Source organism: Poecile atricapillus, chromosome 1 (genome assembly GCF_030490865.1).
Source record: "Poecile atricapillus isolate bPoeAtr1 chromosome 1, bPoeAtr1.hap1, whole genome shotgun sequence".
NCBI lineage: Eukaryota > Metazoa > Chordata > Aves > Passeriformes > Paridae > Poecile > Poecile atricapillus.
In genome coordinates, this window is record NC_081249.1 from 79,582,949 (window position 1) to 79,598,825 (window position 15,877).

Below are 15,877 nucleotides of genomic sequence, written 5' to 3' on the forward strand. Positions count from 1 at the left end.
GAGATGAGACCAACCCCCACTCCAATAAAAGCTCCTTTTAGGTAGTTATTAAAAGCAAGAAGGTCCCCTCTCAGATTGCTTTTCTCCAGGCTAAACAACCCCAGCTCCCTCAGCCTCTCTTCATCAGATATGTTCTCAAATAGTTTGTATATTGTATTTTGTATTTATGTGTATATGTGTATATATAGAGAGAGACTATTCATGTACACAGAGGTTTAAGTGATCCAGTTTAAAGACGGAGTTTATTCAGTCAATATAATCCAAGTGATACAATTCTCCTTTGAATTGTCTAGTTCTTTACCTCTATGTTGTTAACAATGTCTTGGAAATCTCAAAAATTAAAGAAACTACCAGAAATGAGAAAGTGTAAAGAGAGCTGGAATCTTGAGAGGTCATCTAGTTTATCCCTGCACAAAGACAAAGATGGATGCAATTTATCCCCAAACAGAGGTCTATCCTTTGATCAGGAACTTGCATAACCTCCTTCGATAACACACCCCAGTGTCTCACTTTTCTTACAACAAAAAATTTTGTCCTGATTTTTGTCTGAGATTGAATACAATTAATAAAAGACAAGGGAAAAAAAAATGAAAGAACAGGGGTCAACTTCCTTCCTCAGAGATACTTATCTGATAGCTAAAAGCTGTTATATTTTATAATCTCAACTCTTTTTCCCCAGCAGACCCTCTCAACTGTTACAATATTTCCTGAATTTTACTTCCAGACTTGTGATCTCTTTTGTCAATCTCCTACATCTTCCTGGAAGATGTAGCCCACATCTTGGAAGTGCTGTACCCAAAACAACCTTTCACGTCAGGATTTGCCAACACCAAATAAACAGAAAGGACTACTTTTTTTCCAGCACTACTCTGGTTTACCCATCTCATTAGAGATGGGTATATCATTAAAGTATTTGCCTTTTCACAACAGCATGAAAGTGCAAATACCTTAAATAGCCTGTGGGTCCCAGCAATACAGCAGTTCTGCTGCCCAGGCAGTCACCACCCAGACAATAACAGTGCACTTGTTTTTCTTGCCTAAACATGAGACATCACATTTATCTTGATGACTTGCACTGGGTTTTTCCATACCACTCTTCCAACTGTTAAATAACACAACTGCGGATTTGACACTATCCAGGGTAACTTGCAGCACCACTCTACTTTCTGACATTTAGCAGTACAGTCCTTATGCCTACTTATGCATTCAGGAATCAAAATAGCGATGCTGCACCCAATATCTTTCTTAACTTACCCCTCTACTACAAACTCCCCTGACAGCAGTTTGGCAAAGACCGTGTTTCCCTGGCTTACACATAAAAACATGGGGCAGTACAATGCCATAAAACTCACTAAACCTAAGCCATAACACCCATAATATTTATTTCAATATGGCCTCGTCACATGTTGCAGAAGGAAATGAGATTGGTTTGATGACTTCCAGTTCCTGAACACAGACTAGCTTTTAGTCATCTTGATACACACATCCCATTATTTTAATGCAAGGAGGGTTACTGCATTCCCCTGACTATCCCTGAAGCTTTAAAAATATGGCCCTCTGAGGGATTCAACAGGGTCATGCTGAATGCTTTGAAAGAGGTTTTCAAAATCCCCGAATACCTTGTTTATTTACCTCCTAACAATAAGTCAAGTCTGAACTCCTAAAAGCCTGACAATTTTTTTATTTGGCAATTTTTCAGGGATTCAGTGTGCTTTACCTCTGCATTCCTATTAGTGCTTTTCCCTTTACTAGGAGGTAAAAATCTAGGTTTTCTCTTGAGCAGCTTACTGAGTGAATCTGGACCTGCATGTGTCTGTAGGACTGGCCAGACAAATGGGGAATGTGGGGCATTAACCTTCCACTTCCTTATGGAAGACTGGACAGAAGTGTAATAGTAAGGATACCTTTCCAGGAAGAAGGAGCACAAGGGTACATAATCATGGACTATTACTATTCATTGAATAAGCTCTAAGGAACAGGGCCCAGAACCAAATCACCCACCAGGCTATACAGCAATGTCCACTCCTGCCTTTTGTTTTGTATTCTGGTATTTTTGGTTGGTTGGTTTTTCCTTTTTTTTATTTTGCTTTGTCTTTTGGTTGATTGGTTGGTTGGTTTTTACTTCCAAGGCTGATTTTTGAATTCTTTCTGAAAACAGCTTCAAGTGACAGTGGACCGACCTCCCTACTTCAACTATACCTCTTAACTTATGCAATCTTGTTTTGGATTGCTAGAGTAAAAGGAATTAATAATTCATGTCTCTCTCATCTCCTGCATTAGAGCCCTAACCCGAGTATTATTTTAAAAGTGTGCGAGGCAATGATGTGGGTGAAGATAGAGGAAGCACCATGCATATTTTAAAGAGAATGAATCATCCTCTGTAAAGTATCTTGTAATATTTATTTTACAAAAACTTAGATAATACCCAGGAATGCCATCTAGCTGGCCTCATTGCCAAAGTTAACTACTTATTAGCTGTCCAGTTTTAGTAAATCTTCTGTCCTATTATCTCTGTTATTCTTTTTATTCATGTTTTGATCCTCGCTTTCGTCTTTTTCAGATGCTGAGTGCTTCCAAAGTTTCTAGGTCTGTTTTAAGGGACATGCCCATTAACAAACACACAAAGCAGAGGTTTGTTGTGTACTAGTTTTGCCATAAAATGCCAAAATCAGTATCTGCTTCAGCATTTCTATTATTTTGTTAACACCATTATACATAATTCAGAGAGCTGCTCTCCAATCAAGCTGTGACTGTCTTACACTTCTCTCTGACAGTCCTGCAATCTCACGCAACACTTTTCACTTCCCCAAGCCCAGCTGTGAGGCAGCTGTGACTGCAACAGGCTCAGTTGCCCTAATGCCTTGAAAACCAAAGCCCACTATTGATGAGGATGATGTCTGTACCCTAGCTCCCTGCATGTATTCTTGAAAGTGGTGACCCACTGAACAGCCTGTGTGACTTTTTTCCATGCTGGGCTCACCAGCATCCTGATGCCATTTTCTCAAAACCAGTGATAAACCTCACAGAACTGTCTATAGCCCCTGGTGGCTATTTGTGAGAAATATTTCATTTTTATTGTTTTAGTAATTTCTTCTTTTTTTCTCATTGACACAAAGAGAGGACAGGAAGAAAAAGAAGATAAAACATGCTTGCTTCCCCATCCTCTTGAAGGTAGGTACACACAAAAATGGACAGGTTGAAACCTGAAGGAGAAGTCATACTACCATTCTTCCCTAGTAAAGATATTTATTATTTCCTGTGCAGGTGCCTTAGGAGCACATATGGTAAGGGTTTGGGTTTCAGCTTTTTTTGACAAAGCAGGTCTTTATTGAAACATCAAAATCAGCAAGGTCAAACCATGCAGGAAAAATATAATTTTTGACACAGGTTTCTTTGAAATCCAACATAAAATTTTTCATCAGAACCTGAAAGAAAATGACACTCCTTCCCCCAGTTTTCCAGTTCCCCTATCAATTCTTGTTGGAGAAGTTTGGGTTTAGGAAGCCGATGTCTCCTACTAAGAATGTCAAACAACTTCCCCCAGAAGGGCTGAGTCTTTTCTGCTTTCTGCAGCTCTTCCACTTTGTGTGAAAAGGTGAATAATTAGCTCCCCACACCAAGAATCAGACTGATTAGAAACTTGATTGATTTAAACTCTCCAGATTAAACACAAATGCACTAATCAGCTGACAGCAGAATCCTTCTCATAAATCCTGGTCTAAATAATATTTAACTCTATAAAACTGCTTTAAAAATACAATCAAATTCAACTACAATTAACCCATATAACCTGGCTGTATAAACATATCTGTGGGAGGGTCTCAAACCTTATTCTGGCTTCCTGAATTAGGTTTTCAACACCCATGTTTTCTCTCACAGCCACCTAAGTACCAAAGCTTCAAATACCAGGAACAAAGAAGGTAAATCTAGGCTCATCATACAAATCTGCTGACCACAAAATGAGCTGGATGATTTTTTTTCAGAACTGGTGAATAAACCTTAGACCCTTCTGCTCGTGAGGCTACAAGCCCTGCAGAAGCTGGGACACATCTGCAACTCTGGGCAACCTATGCACAAAAGTGAGAAAACATAAGGTATTATATTAAGAAATTAAAATTAAAATGAATTTAATTAATAAAGCTTTGAATAAGGTAGCACACTGCCTGTTTTTTTTCTAGGTTGCATTACTCAATGCTATTAAATCTGCTGTAAGATATGGGAGCGTAATTCCCAAAACTACACTTTTTTTCATGTACAACAGATCATGGTGAGGATATTACACTTTTGTCTGTATCCACAATGCACGTCTGGTTATTCCCAGAGGACCTCTAGGGTGCTCATGCTGCAGAGTACTCAATCCTTGGAGGACAGCACTCTCTGGTCTTGGAGGTAGCCAAAAGCCATCTGGACTGAGTTCTAGATAACCTGCTGTAGATGTCCCTGCTTGAGCAGAGGGGTTGGACAAGATGCCAGCTAGTCAAGGGAGAAGCAGATCAGTTTGATCAGTGACTCTGAGAAGCTCCTAGATTTGCCTTCCCAAACCAAACAATTGATACCAACAGCTCCTAGCAGCATACATGCTACCACATCTCCTGTGGTATGGGCCCTGGGCTGGGGAAGGGCTGTGGGGGTGAGGGGCAGCTCAGCACACAGCAGGGCAGTCTGCACACTGCATGAACTCTGCAACCAAATAAAAGACACTCCTGACAAGTTTTTACCTACACACCTGTGTTTTCCTGCATGTTGGCTGCATGCAAGGTGCTGGCTCAAAGACGGCCCAGTCCATCGGTATTGCCTGGTTGTGCAGGGAACAGGGATGATCTGCCACAGCTTTAAACATCGCCTAACGGAGAGAGAGGCTGGAAGGCAGCAGTGGCAGGCAAGACAGAACTGCCTGACAAGGCTACTCCCATTCTGAGCAAAACTAGAATCTCATACTCATCATAAACTCAGAAAAAAATCAATTGGTCAGTGAAATCACTAAACTGACTACAGATCTGGATGGCTGATGCCCCAGTGGTGATGAAGAAGACTGCAGAAGGATGGATAATGCACTGTTCATTTTTAGTACAGTTAAGTACTCCTGCCTGTGGTAGACTACACCATCAATCATCATGGAAACAGGCCTGAGCACGGAGGTCATTCACAAAACACAGCATCTTCAAGTGAGGCAGGATTTAACCATCTCTTAAAGCACTGCTGAGCTTGGATGATGCTGTCATTTGTTCCTGTACTGTGTGAGCGAGGCCACAACACTCTGTGCATGCAGAACATGTGAGCAGCACTGGAAATGAGTAATGTGCCTGTGCCTCTGCTCTGGGCTCCACATTTTTTCTAAAGTTTATCAATTTTTAAGATCATACTTGCCACAATGTCCCATGTAGCTTTCCTCAGAGTTGCTGCCCTAGTATGATCCTAATTCCTTTGAAACAGGCCGATACAGCAGCTGTGTGATGGGTTTGTTCAGGTAATTATACCTCAGCATACATTCCAGCTCTCCTTGTGCCTTAATTTGAACAAAATGGAGTAATTTGGCACTTTGCTTTGGAGACAGTGGGAGGTGAAAAAATTCACCGCTTTCTGTGAAACTCTCTAAAAAATGCAGAACCAGTATTTCACTTTAATTTCTTAGTTTGAACATTTCCAAATCTGCTGGTGGTGAGTAAGTAGCAAATATCATATTGTGGAAATACTAAAAATTTCCAATTGCAGCAGTATAGATTTTCAATTAAAGCTACTAAAATATCCTAACAAATAGACTTACGTATATTCTCTATCTTTCATGAGATCACGTAATTTAAGATCCCCAGCTGTATGTAGAGGTTATGGAAAATGAACTTGTGTGCTACTAAACAGTTAAAACTGTTTTCTTCTGTTGAACACTACGAAGAAGGATCACAGTTCTCCCTCAGTGTGTCCAGCTGATACAGCTAGTCTCTAAGTATGTATCCAAATTATAAATATATTAAACAGCAATTTATGGTCCAGTCCTAGAATTTCACAGGATATTATGCGATCAGGAACTTCAACGGATATCAAAGGCACAAGGCAGATATAACACTATTTTTCTTTTAACTGGAAATTGTGTTAATTATTTAACAGTGTCTGAACACAGTATTCTCAGGATTTTGTTAAATTGTGTTTAGTTGTGGACCACAAAGGGACTTCTCTCAAGTTTTCCCTCAATGGCTTCAATATTCATACTCCTGTCCTTACAATACACAGCCCTTCAAGCCCAAAGCAGAGGAGGCAAATTCTAAGAATGATCACAAGATGTTTCCTGAATGTTAAAAATTTATTTGTACAATGATTACTGCCTCCACCGATGTTTTCAGGATAACACTTCAAAAAGTCTTAGAGGAATATCAGTAATACATTTTTTCCCTCATGGGAACATTATACTACCTGAACTCATTCGTTATCTAGCAACAGGGAATCAGTGATTTTAATAGGGACTAACAAAACAGTAATTAGAACAAAATCCAGTTTTAGGGACTTTTTAGTCCTTTAGTTATGATACACTGCATGGTTTGGTTTTCAGGTCTAAGCATTAAGGAAGTACATAGCCCCTTCTCATTCATCATATCCAGCCCTCCCTTTAACTTCCCCAGTTTCAGAAGGGAGGTACAGCAACAAGCTCATGGTTTGTGGGTTTTTTTTTTATTGTTAACCATCTAATTATGTAAAGTTGGTGCTAGCAAGAACTTTTATTTACAACTTTTAATTCTAACTGTGTCCCCTCTCTCCTTGAATGTCACCACATGTACAAGAAAAATGGTAATTAATACAACAGTGGAAAGTAACAACACTGTCTCTTCAGATGGTTCAGTAGTTTACCTCCAGTAATTGGCTCTTCACTGCAGGACAGTATCATAATTTTAATTGTGAGTTTTCAACCATGGCATATACTGCAGCTCTTCATAGATACATTAATGAATGTTTGCTGCTCCTGTATATCTAAACTATCAGTCTTGCAAAAACTGAGACTTAGAGCATGCACTCAGAAAAAAAAAATTTCATTGAATGAAAGATCTGCTTTTTACATGAAACTACTCAGGCTATAGTTTTCACAAAACACCTCCAAAAACACAGGAAGAAAAAAAACCAAACTAAGTTATTTATTTCAACTCAAGTGAATTACCTAATTTTTTTTTCTAATATTCAGTAGGATTTACCACTGTATTATGCAAAAATACTTCCCTTTAAATATTTATAATTGGGCCCACATTTCAAGGCTAAGGTCGTCATATAATAAACTATTACATTTTCAAAGAATGTGCAGTTAAATAACCAGAACATTTATAATGTACATTCACAGTGTACAATAGCTTTATGCTAAAGTAACCAGCTGGAACAAATAGGAGCTATTGCAGTCTAAAACTCTAGAAAAGCTGTGATTAATCAGGTATAGGTCCCTGTGGCATGTAACTATATAATTTGCATAAATAGAGGCACGGGTATTCAAAATCATGGCTCAAAAAAAGAGGTGAGACCACTGAAGGAAAAAAGTTGCAATTTAGCCCCAAAATTATATTTACCCCCTAAATACAGCTATTGCTGATCAAGAGAAGACTACATGCTTCTGTGGCTGTTTCATGCTGCAAAGCTTTTCTGTTTGTAACACCACTGTGTCAAGATCAGACACAAGCATTTTGATGTAAAGAAAGAGAAGAGAAAGAAATGGGGAGGATAAAAAAGAAGGAGGAGGAGAAAAATGGAAAATTTAGCAATAGAAAAGCAAATCTGCATTGTAATTCCACCAGAATTTCACAGAATTTTCATAGACATTTATTTTTTGCAATGTTATCCACTTACCAACATCAGGATCAGTTGCTTGAACTCTTGTTAACAAAGCTTTAGTGGCTGTGTTCTCATAGACACAAGCAGTGTAGTGGTCAGATGAAAACACTGGTGGATTATCATTAACATCTTCTAAAATAAGATGGATTTCTGACTGGCAAAACCTGCCACCACCATCAGTGGCTCGGGCAACCAAGTTGTATGCAGGGATTTTCTCTCGGTCGAGAGGGGCCAAAGATTTCAGCTCACCTGAAATTATTTAAAAGCAGCAGCTATCATTATTATGGTAGCAACATCACTAATTCTAGACAGCCTAAGTGTCTCAAAAACATGTGTTTCACAGGAATAGGAAAGAGAAAACAAAATCAACATTGCTTATTCCAATGAACAGATTAAAAACTCACAGCAGTGCCACTTCCCCTTCCTCTTTACCCAAAAAAGTGAGGTGCCAATATAAGTGCAGGGATGAGAAGCCTTTCATGGTGACATGGTAGGCAACAGCTGCCTACAGTTTACCCATATGAACACCACCATGTTTTTCCAAGTCAGTCTTTCTGTCATTCCAAGGATTTATAGACTCCTTAAAACAGAAACACGTCCTTTTTAGCAGTACCTGCTGTGATATGACAAAGGGTAATTGTTTTAAACTAAAAGAGGGTAGATTTTGACTAGATATAAGTGAAGACATTTTTTAGAATTAGGGTGGTGAAACAGTGGCACAGGTAGCTCTAGGAACCTTAATTGGATGGGTCTCTGATCAACATGATCTATTTGAAGACGACTCTGCATATGGCAAGGGGTTTGGCCTAGATGACCTTCAAAGTTCTCTTCCAGCCCAAAATATTCTGTGGTTCTGTGGTAAATCTCTGATCTAACTTGAAGTGTACAGGGAAACAAAAGGATCAATATCCACTGTTCTGGTTATAGCATCCAGCCTGGCCAACAGAGATGTCCCTCTTTCTCCCTCCTGTCACCACCATTCAAATGATCACCCACATCTGCCAGAACTGGAACAACTGGCTGATAGCCATGTGTAACCTAACTCTAATTAAGGAAATCAGTACCCAGATGTAGAGGGGTTAAGGCTATTCAGAAACATTTGGTTGCCTTCTTACCATTTTCTGGATCTAAGAGAAATTTATTGTTCCCCGAACCATAAAGAGAATAGCGAATTTCACCATTGGACCCGATGTCAGCATCTTTAGCGCTGATTTTGAGAATTACTTTGTTTGGTGGAATGTCTTCAGGAAACAATGCTGTATATGCAACCTAGAGTCAAAAACAGACGTAAGCTATGCTGTAGCAGTATTTTACAGTCTTTGAAAAACCTTTTTTAAAAAACTATTTGTAATGCATCTTTCTATACAGGAAACAATTTTCCTTTACACAACACATTCCTAGAAATTCGAGTCACAGTTAAGCTTTCAGGTGTCACAGAAACAACGTCAAATTATGACTGTGAATAAGGCTCATCTTAGGTGCTTAATGCAATACCATTTTGTATCTTCTGTTTATTCAATTGACACCTATGAAATGAAAATCTTGATGAGTGTGCAAACAGAAACAATTGTTTTTATCACCTCATCCTGCAGTCTTGAGGGAAATACAGATTGTGATTCCCCAGAGTGATAGAGTAGTTCTTGCAATGACAGTAATCGTCAGTGAGTGATAATGTAATGATGGGAATTACATGAGTATATGTATACACACACACACACACACATATATATTTATACATATTTTCTGTGAGTAGTAGCATTAAGGAACTCTGGGTTTTATCATGTCTTTTCTTTCACACAGACCTTTCCATTGCATTAACATCAGTTCCCTGGATTGCCTTTTCACAGAATACAAGACAGCTAACACTCTGAAAGCTGTGGTCAGGCCACATTGCATACATTCCCAACAACAGGACAGCAAGCTACATTCCTCTGGTATCTGGAAAGTTGAGGAAAGCAGGAGTTAAACTAGACTGATGACATTTCCACATAGGTTGTGAAGGAAGAGCACACTCTTTTTTTGCAGAGGAAGAGTAGCTGCCCTATGCCACCTCACAACGCATCATTTGCAGTAAAGCCAACCAAGGGCACTGTGCACCAGACTCCTTTGCAAGCTTTAGGAGATTATTATCCTTCAGTCTTGGCTTCACAGGAATGCTTTATCCTGCCTCTCTCCCAGATCACTGCAGATTCTTCAACTAAGACCATAAGAATGAAAATCAGCAGTGCCTATGAATACTTTGAGTACTTGCAAAGAGCAAGAGACACCCGTAGGGAAAGCATTGCTCTCAACACAGCAGCTGATTGCCATGGGTGGTGTTAACTCACCTGTTCACAAACTGGATTATTATCATTGACATCAGTGACAGTCACTTCCACAGCAGCTTGGGTCACAAAGAGGCCATCTGTGGCCGTGATGTTCAGATAATAAATGTCTTGCTCTTCCCGATCCAGAGGCCTTTTAACATAAACTTTCCACTCATTCTGAACCAGTCCCAGAGCGAATTTCCCTTTGGGATTCCCTCCTGCAATAAGACAAGCAACACACAATGAGCTGTGTCTCCCTTCAGAGTTCCCACCTGGTTTAAACACAGAGACATATCACTAAGCAGCCATAATTTCTTTCACAGCTTTTGGTGCTTCCAAACTTGCAGACTCAGGAAATCTGTAATGAAATTACACTTCCTGTGTTTATTGCCCCACAAATGCCCTGCATGAAAGTGAACCGATAACTTTCAGTGGGAAAAAAAATCCATTTAGCAGAGCTGAAGATGATCTCTTGTTCAGTTCCCCGTAAGGGTAATCAAATTCAAACTGTGAACAATCAATAGTCCTCTCGGGCTGGTACAATTGTCTTTCCACTTAGTCTCGGGAGAGGATGTAATACACCGTAGCTCTTGTTACCAAGACAATTTCATTAGCTGTTGATTATGCAATCAAGGACTGGAAGTGGGATCTATTAAGGAATCCTCTCATGAAAGCTTTATCATACAGCTGCGCCATTCTTGTGCTTATTAAAATTGTCGTTTTTAAAGAAGTTTACATGACACAGGAAGACACATTAGTATTAAATAGTCCTAACAAGAGGTCATTTGAGGAACAGGTGGAAGATAAGCAGTACAAATAGATCAAATGTATCCAAGAGTGAAATCTGGTGAAAGGTATGCAGGGGATAAAGCAGAAGAATTTGTTTCCGTGCCATAACACTGGCATTGAACCTGGCAGTGTTGGTCTTCCACATCATTAAATTGCCTGGTGACAAAAACAGGTTGGGAAAGGGAAAGTTTTGCTCCACACCATCCTCAGGAGGGGGGAATGGAAGGGATGGGAAGGGAAGGACATGTCACATACAGAATAACTAAGGCTGGTACAGTCATTCATGTTTCCAACAGTTATTTACTCTTTTATCTGAAATGCTATAGTCTCCTGCCTGGTCAATAAAGAAAACACCTTCAATCACCTTTCCGGGAGTCTGATCCAAACCTTCTGTCAGACTAGACAGTAAAATCTTTTAAACCAATGCTATGACTTTACTCCGCTTGCCCTATACAGCTGCTTGCTCATTTCCTCCCCAGTGGGAATGGGAGGAGAAACTGAAGGGTAAAAGTAAGAAAACTCATGGGTTGAGACAAGGACAGTTTAATGGTTAAAGCAAAAGCTCTGTGTATAAGCAAAAGAAAATAGAATTTACGGCAGGTGTTCAGATATCTCCAGGAAAGCAGGGCTCTCTCATCCTGACAATTATGTGGGAAGATGAATGCCATTAACTCTGAACATTTCCCCTTCCTCCTTCTTCCCTCAGCTTTTATATGCTGAGCATGTGGCAACATGGAGTGGAATGTCCCTGTGGTCAGTTGGGATCAGCTATCCCAGCCATCTCCTCTCAACTCCTTGTGCATCCCCACCCTCCACACTGGTGGGGTGCATGAGGATCAGAAAAGGCCTTGACCCTGTGCAAGCTCTGCTCAGCAGTAACTAAAACATTCCTGTGACATCACAAATCCAAATCATAGCTCAATAGCAGATTCTACTTATAAAATTAATTCTACCCTAGCCAAAGCCAGTAAAGCCAACCTCTCAGTCTTCTGTGCCCAGTTTGGCCTGTAAAAACGTAACTGCACATTTAATAATTCAGGATAGAGCACTATAGTCATACCAAACTCATGTGCTACAGAAACTGAGTGAGGATATATTAAAAAGCACCATGATGCTCCACTGGCTGAACTGTAATTGCAGCTAACCCGCTACTAGCTCTTTGCCCACTATATTAAGCTTTCTCCTATGGTCTCCATGCAGGAATTCCATCTGAGAACTACTTTCCATGTTGTTCATGTTTAAAACTGCTGTAAAACTATTAAGGAATTGCTTATTCTTTCTCGTAACACACAAGAATGTCAAACATGCTAGTGTACATTTGCTTACAAATTAATCAGGGTTCTGACATGTGTCACAGGATCTGTACAAGCTGAATGGAAAGACCAGGTTCTTAAACCTTCCCCTCTAGTACTTCCACTGAATGGCTGCATAAGTAAGTATTAAAAAAAAAAAAAATCCAAGGCTGAATTTATTTGTGTTGACTCTGTTGTCAGGCAATTAGTGTATCTGATGTTGCTTCTGTTGTCACAATTCTGTCAGTTCTCAGGGACCTTTTGGTCAAAATAACAAGAGAAGGTCTGAACTTGAAGTTGAGCTTAAAACCAATCAAAAAAGTCTAACGTCCATTCCATACCTTCTTTCTACATCAAAAAGCAGGAAAGAGGTCACAGGCCATAATCTGTGCCTTCTTCATTAGCTACCAGTGACAAGATAGACTGGTTTCTATTTAATACTAAAACTAAGTCAGTTGAGTCAGGCTGAGCAAATCTTTCTTGTTAAGAGTCACCATTTGTGCTAGCTGTGACTGTGCCAAAAAAAGCAAGTTGTAATGAATAGGATTTCCAGAAAATTAGTCAGATAGGCATTATAATTATAAAAGGCTTTTGAATCATACAGAACACTAAACTTATGTATCAAATACAGATATTTTCTGTTGATAGAGAACCACCCTTTTTGATCACAAAACTGAGCAGTTTTCTCACTGGTTTCTATGGCAGTCTGGGATAATCACCAGAGGACACATTATTTAATCTGTTGTGTCATATAAACACACATTTCTCATAAAGAGGGTTACACAGAGTGTTGATGTGTACTGCTGGCCAGATCTGAATACAATCCAAGGAAATCAGAATCTGTCCACTGACTTGAGTCTGAATGTGACTTCAAAGAAGCCAGACCCCTGCTGACTGACATTAAATTCCTTCTATTCAGTTCAATGCCAGCATAAAAAAAGCTTAACTCTCCTTTATAAAAGGCTGTAATCTTGTCATAGTGAGTTTAATGTTGTAAACCATTAATAAAAGTAGTCTTAAATATTCTTATTTTGCTTCGTGATATTAATCAGGGCTTTCCTGCATATTAGTCCTTTTGTAAAAGGAAATGATTAACTGTCCTGACCAACCAGAAAGCAATACACTCAAGGTACAGGCATCCCATTGCTAAGGAAAGAGGAAAGGTAAAATCTAATTAAAATCAGCTGGTGGCTTTTATCGTTAGCAGTAACACTACCTTGGAGCAATTTTAAAATTACTGTTGCTTTGTTGCTAATGGAAAGGCTTTTAAATCCTACCTAGGAATTTGGGGAATATGTATTAAAAAATGGTCCTTGGGATCTCTTTTCCTCTCCTTTACTCTGCTAGAAAAGATTCAACCTGAATGACCAAGAAACCTGTGCAAGAAGCAGGGATAGGGTTTATCTGCATGTCTTTTTCATGAGCACTTTGTTTTTTGTTTCTTTTTTTTGCTTCTCAGGACAGGCTCTATACTTTTCTGACAGAAAGCAAAGGTGGACTATAAAGTGTAAGTAAAATAATGAGATATAAAACTAAAAACACCACCAGAAAACATTCTTAAAAATAGAAAGGCAAAAAAATGCACACTGTGGCCCAGGAAATCATTCCCTAGTACTTATACATATGTCTTGATGCAGATCTCGTTCTGCAGTGATTAATTAACTTTTTCACTAATATATGCAAGCAGATTCAGTTTCCTAGGGGCATTCTAATTAATTAGTTTTTCACTCTGAATAATGTCGCTTTTCTAAACGGAAGCCTCCTGACTACATGTATTAATGGATTCTTTAAAATCTTTTGGCAGTTTTCTTATGTTCTACTTTGAATGTCACAACAGTGAAGTGCTAGCTACAAAAAACACTCCAGTAACTTTTTAGAAAGGCTTTGAGGCTAAAAGAATCAGCAGTATCTTTTATCTTTTGTTACTTGAAGTTTAAATAATGCTCTCCCTCCCTCCCTAGTCAGCAAATAGTACAAAGCCAAATCAAGCTCAAGTTTAAGTAAAGAAAGAAAACAGCCAGATACAAATGAAATGCAGAGACACAGTGATCCAAAATAAACAAATCCTGACACACATCATTACTAAAGCACACACAGAGGCCATTATAGCAACTAAAAGGGAATGGGAAACTAGAAGCCAACAGTATCAGTTTTCACTGCAATGCCCCCATATGGGAGGGGGAACTGAATATTTACTAACTTATTTATTTAGTTTCTGTCTTACATTTATGCATTTATTTAGGTACTTTCAATTCCCAGTTAGAACTCTAGGCGTTTGCATCACACAAAATCAATAGGTTTATCCTCCACTTCCCGTTTAAGATGCTGCATGTTTATTGAGCTTCTGAAATGATAAATCCAATCCTCTTAGCTTTGCAACCATAAAATTGCAGAAACTGTTCTTCATCTGGCAACACAAGGCCTTCCCAAACACTGAAATATCCATTTCTCCAGAATCCCAGTATCTCAAATATATGACAAAAACTGACAAAAGCTACACCTTTGCTCATACTGGGTAATCAACCCAGCAAATAACCTACTGTATACAACTTCTTTCTTCCAAAACACACTGTCCATCTTCCTTGTATTCTGCTGAACCAAGCTTAAAGACTATTGACTGCCTAGCTTTATGTGCCTGATGAAGCCTAATTAACCTCACTAAGGAACACAAAACACTTTACTGTACCAATGTCTTGGCAGCTGACATTTTTCTGGTGGGTTTTCATGGCTTGCCACTCCTAAATCTCAGTAATATTTGGCTGGGTGTAGGCTGGCTAGATATCAGAAGAGCCCTGGTTTTAGACAAACTGCCTCAAATGATATAGGCAATGATCTCAAATGAGCCTTCAAAAGAAAACTACAGTGCTTCCTAAGTGCATTTGTGTCATCTGCCCTTCCTATTGATTTTCTATTAAGATTTATGTATAGTGCTTTTGCTTTGTGAACATCTCCAGCTGCTACTGAACTACAAATAACAAAGAGTAAGTGCTAAATTTTTTCCCCTTGCCATCAAATGCAAATGAAGGTGGATTTGACAATGGCAACTACTTGCCAGAAACCATGGAAAACAATCATAAACTGAAGAAATCCAAGCAGAATATTTATTTATCCACCCAAATGTATTTACTCCTTTTCAAGATTGACCAGAAGAGTGCAATAGGCATTTGTATTTCTCAAAAGAGCACAAAAGCCTCTTCAGTGATCACATTTGCCCCAGAATGTTTATGTCTCTTATCTTCTAAATAATGAGATAGATTCCTTCCTTCCTTCCTTCCTTCCTTCCTTCCTTCCTTCCTTCCTTCCTTCCTTCCTTCCTTCCTTCCTTCCTTCCTTCCTTCCTTCCTTCCTTCCTTCCTTCCTTCCTTCCTTCCTTCCTTCCTTCCTTCCTTCCTTCCTTCCTTCCTTCCTTCCTTCCTTCCTTCCTTCCTTCCTTCCTTCCTTCCTTCCTTCCTTCCTCCCTCCCTCCCTCCCTCCCTCCCTCCCTCCCTCCCTCCCTCCCTCCCTCCCTCCCTCCCTCCCTCCCTCCCTCCCTCCCTCCCTCCCTCCCTCCCTCCCACTACCCCTTCCCTTCTCTTCTGTCCTTTCTATCTTTCTATCTTTCTCTGTCTGTCTGTCTGTCTGTCTGTCTGTATCTCTCTATCTTCTATGTGTTACTTCACTGCAGATGCATTTTCACAAAGCTGTTTTTGG

At 39.4% G+C, this 15,877-nt stretch overlaps 1 protein-coding gene across 1 annotated transcript in view; it reads right to left on the reverse strand.

The window, feature by feature from the left end:
- FAT3 (FAT atypical cadherin 3) overlaps nt 1-15,877 on the reverse strand; it is a 398,795-nt gene that overhangs the window by 60,440 nt on the left and 322,478 nt on the right. The window contains exons 13-15 of the mRNA XM_058828676.1: nt 10,128-10,324; nt 8,916-9,069; nt 7,816-8,049 (exon numbers count right to left, since the gene is read on the reverse strand). Of these exons, the coding sequence (XP_058684659.1) occupies nt 7,816-8,049; nt 8,916-9,069; nt 10,128-10,324 (585 nt within the window). The remainder of the gene's footprint in view (nt 1-7,815; nt 8,050-8,915; nt 9,070-10,127; nt 10,325-15,877) is intronic.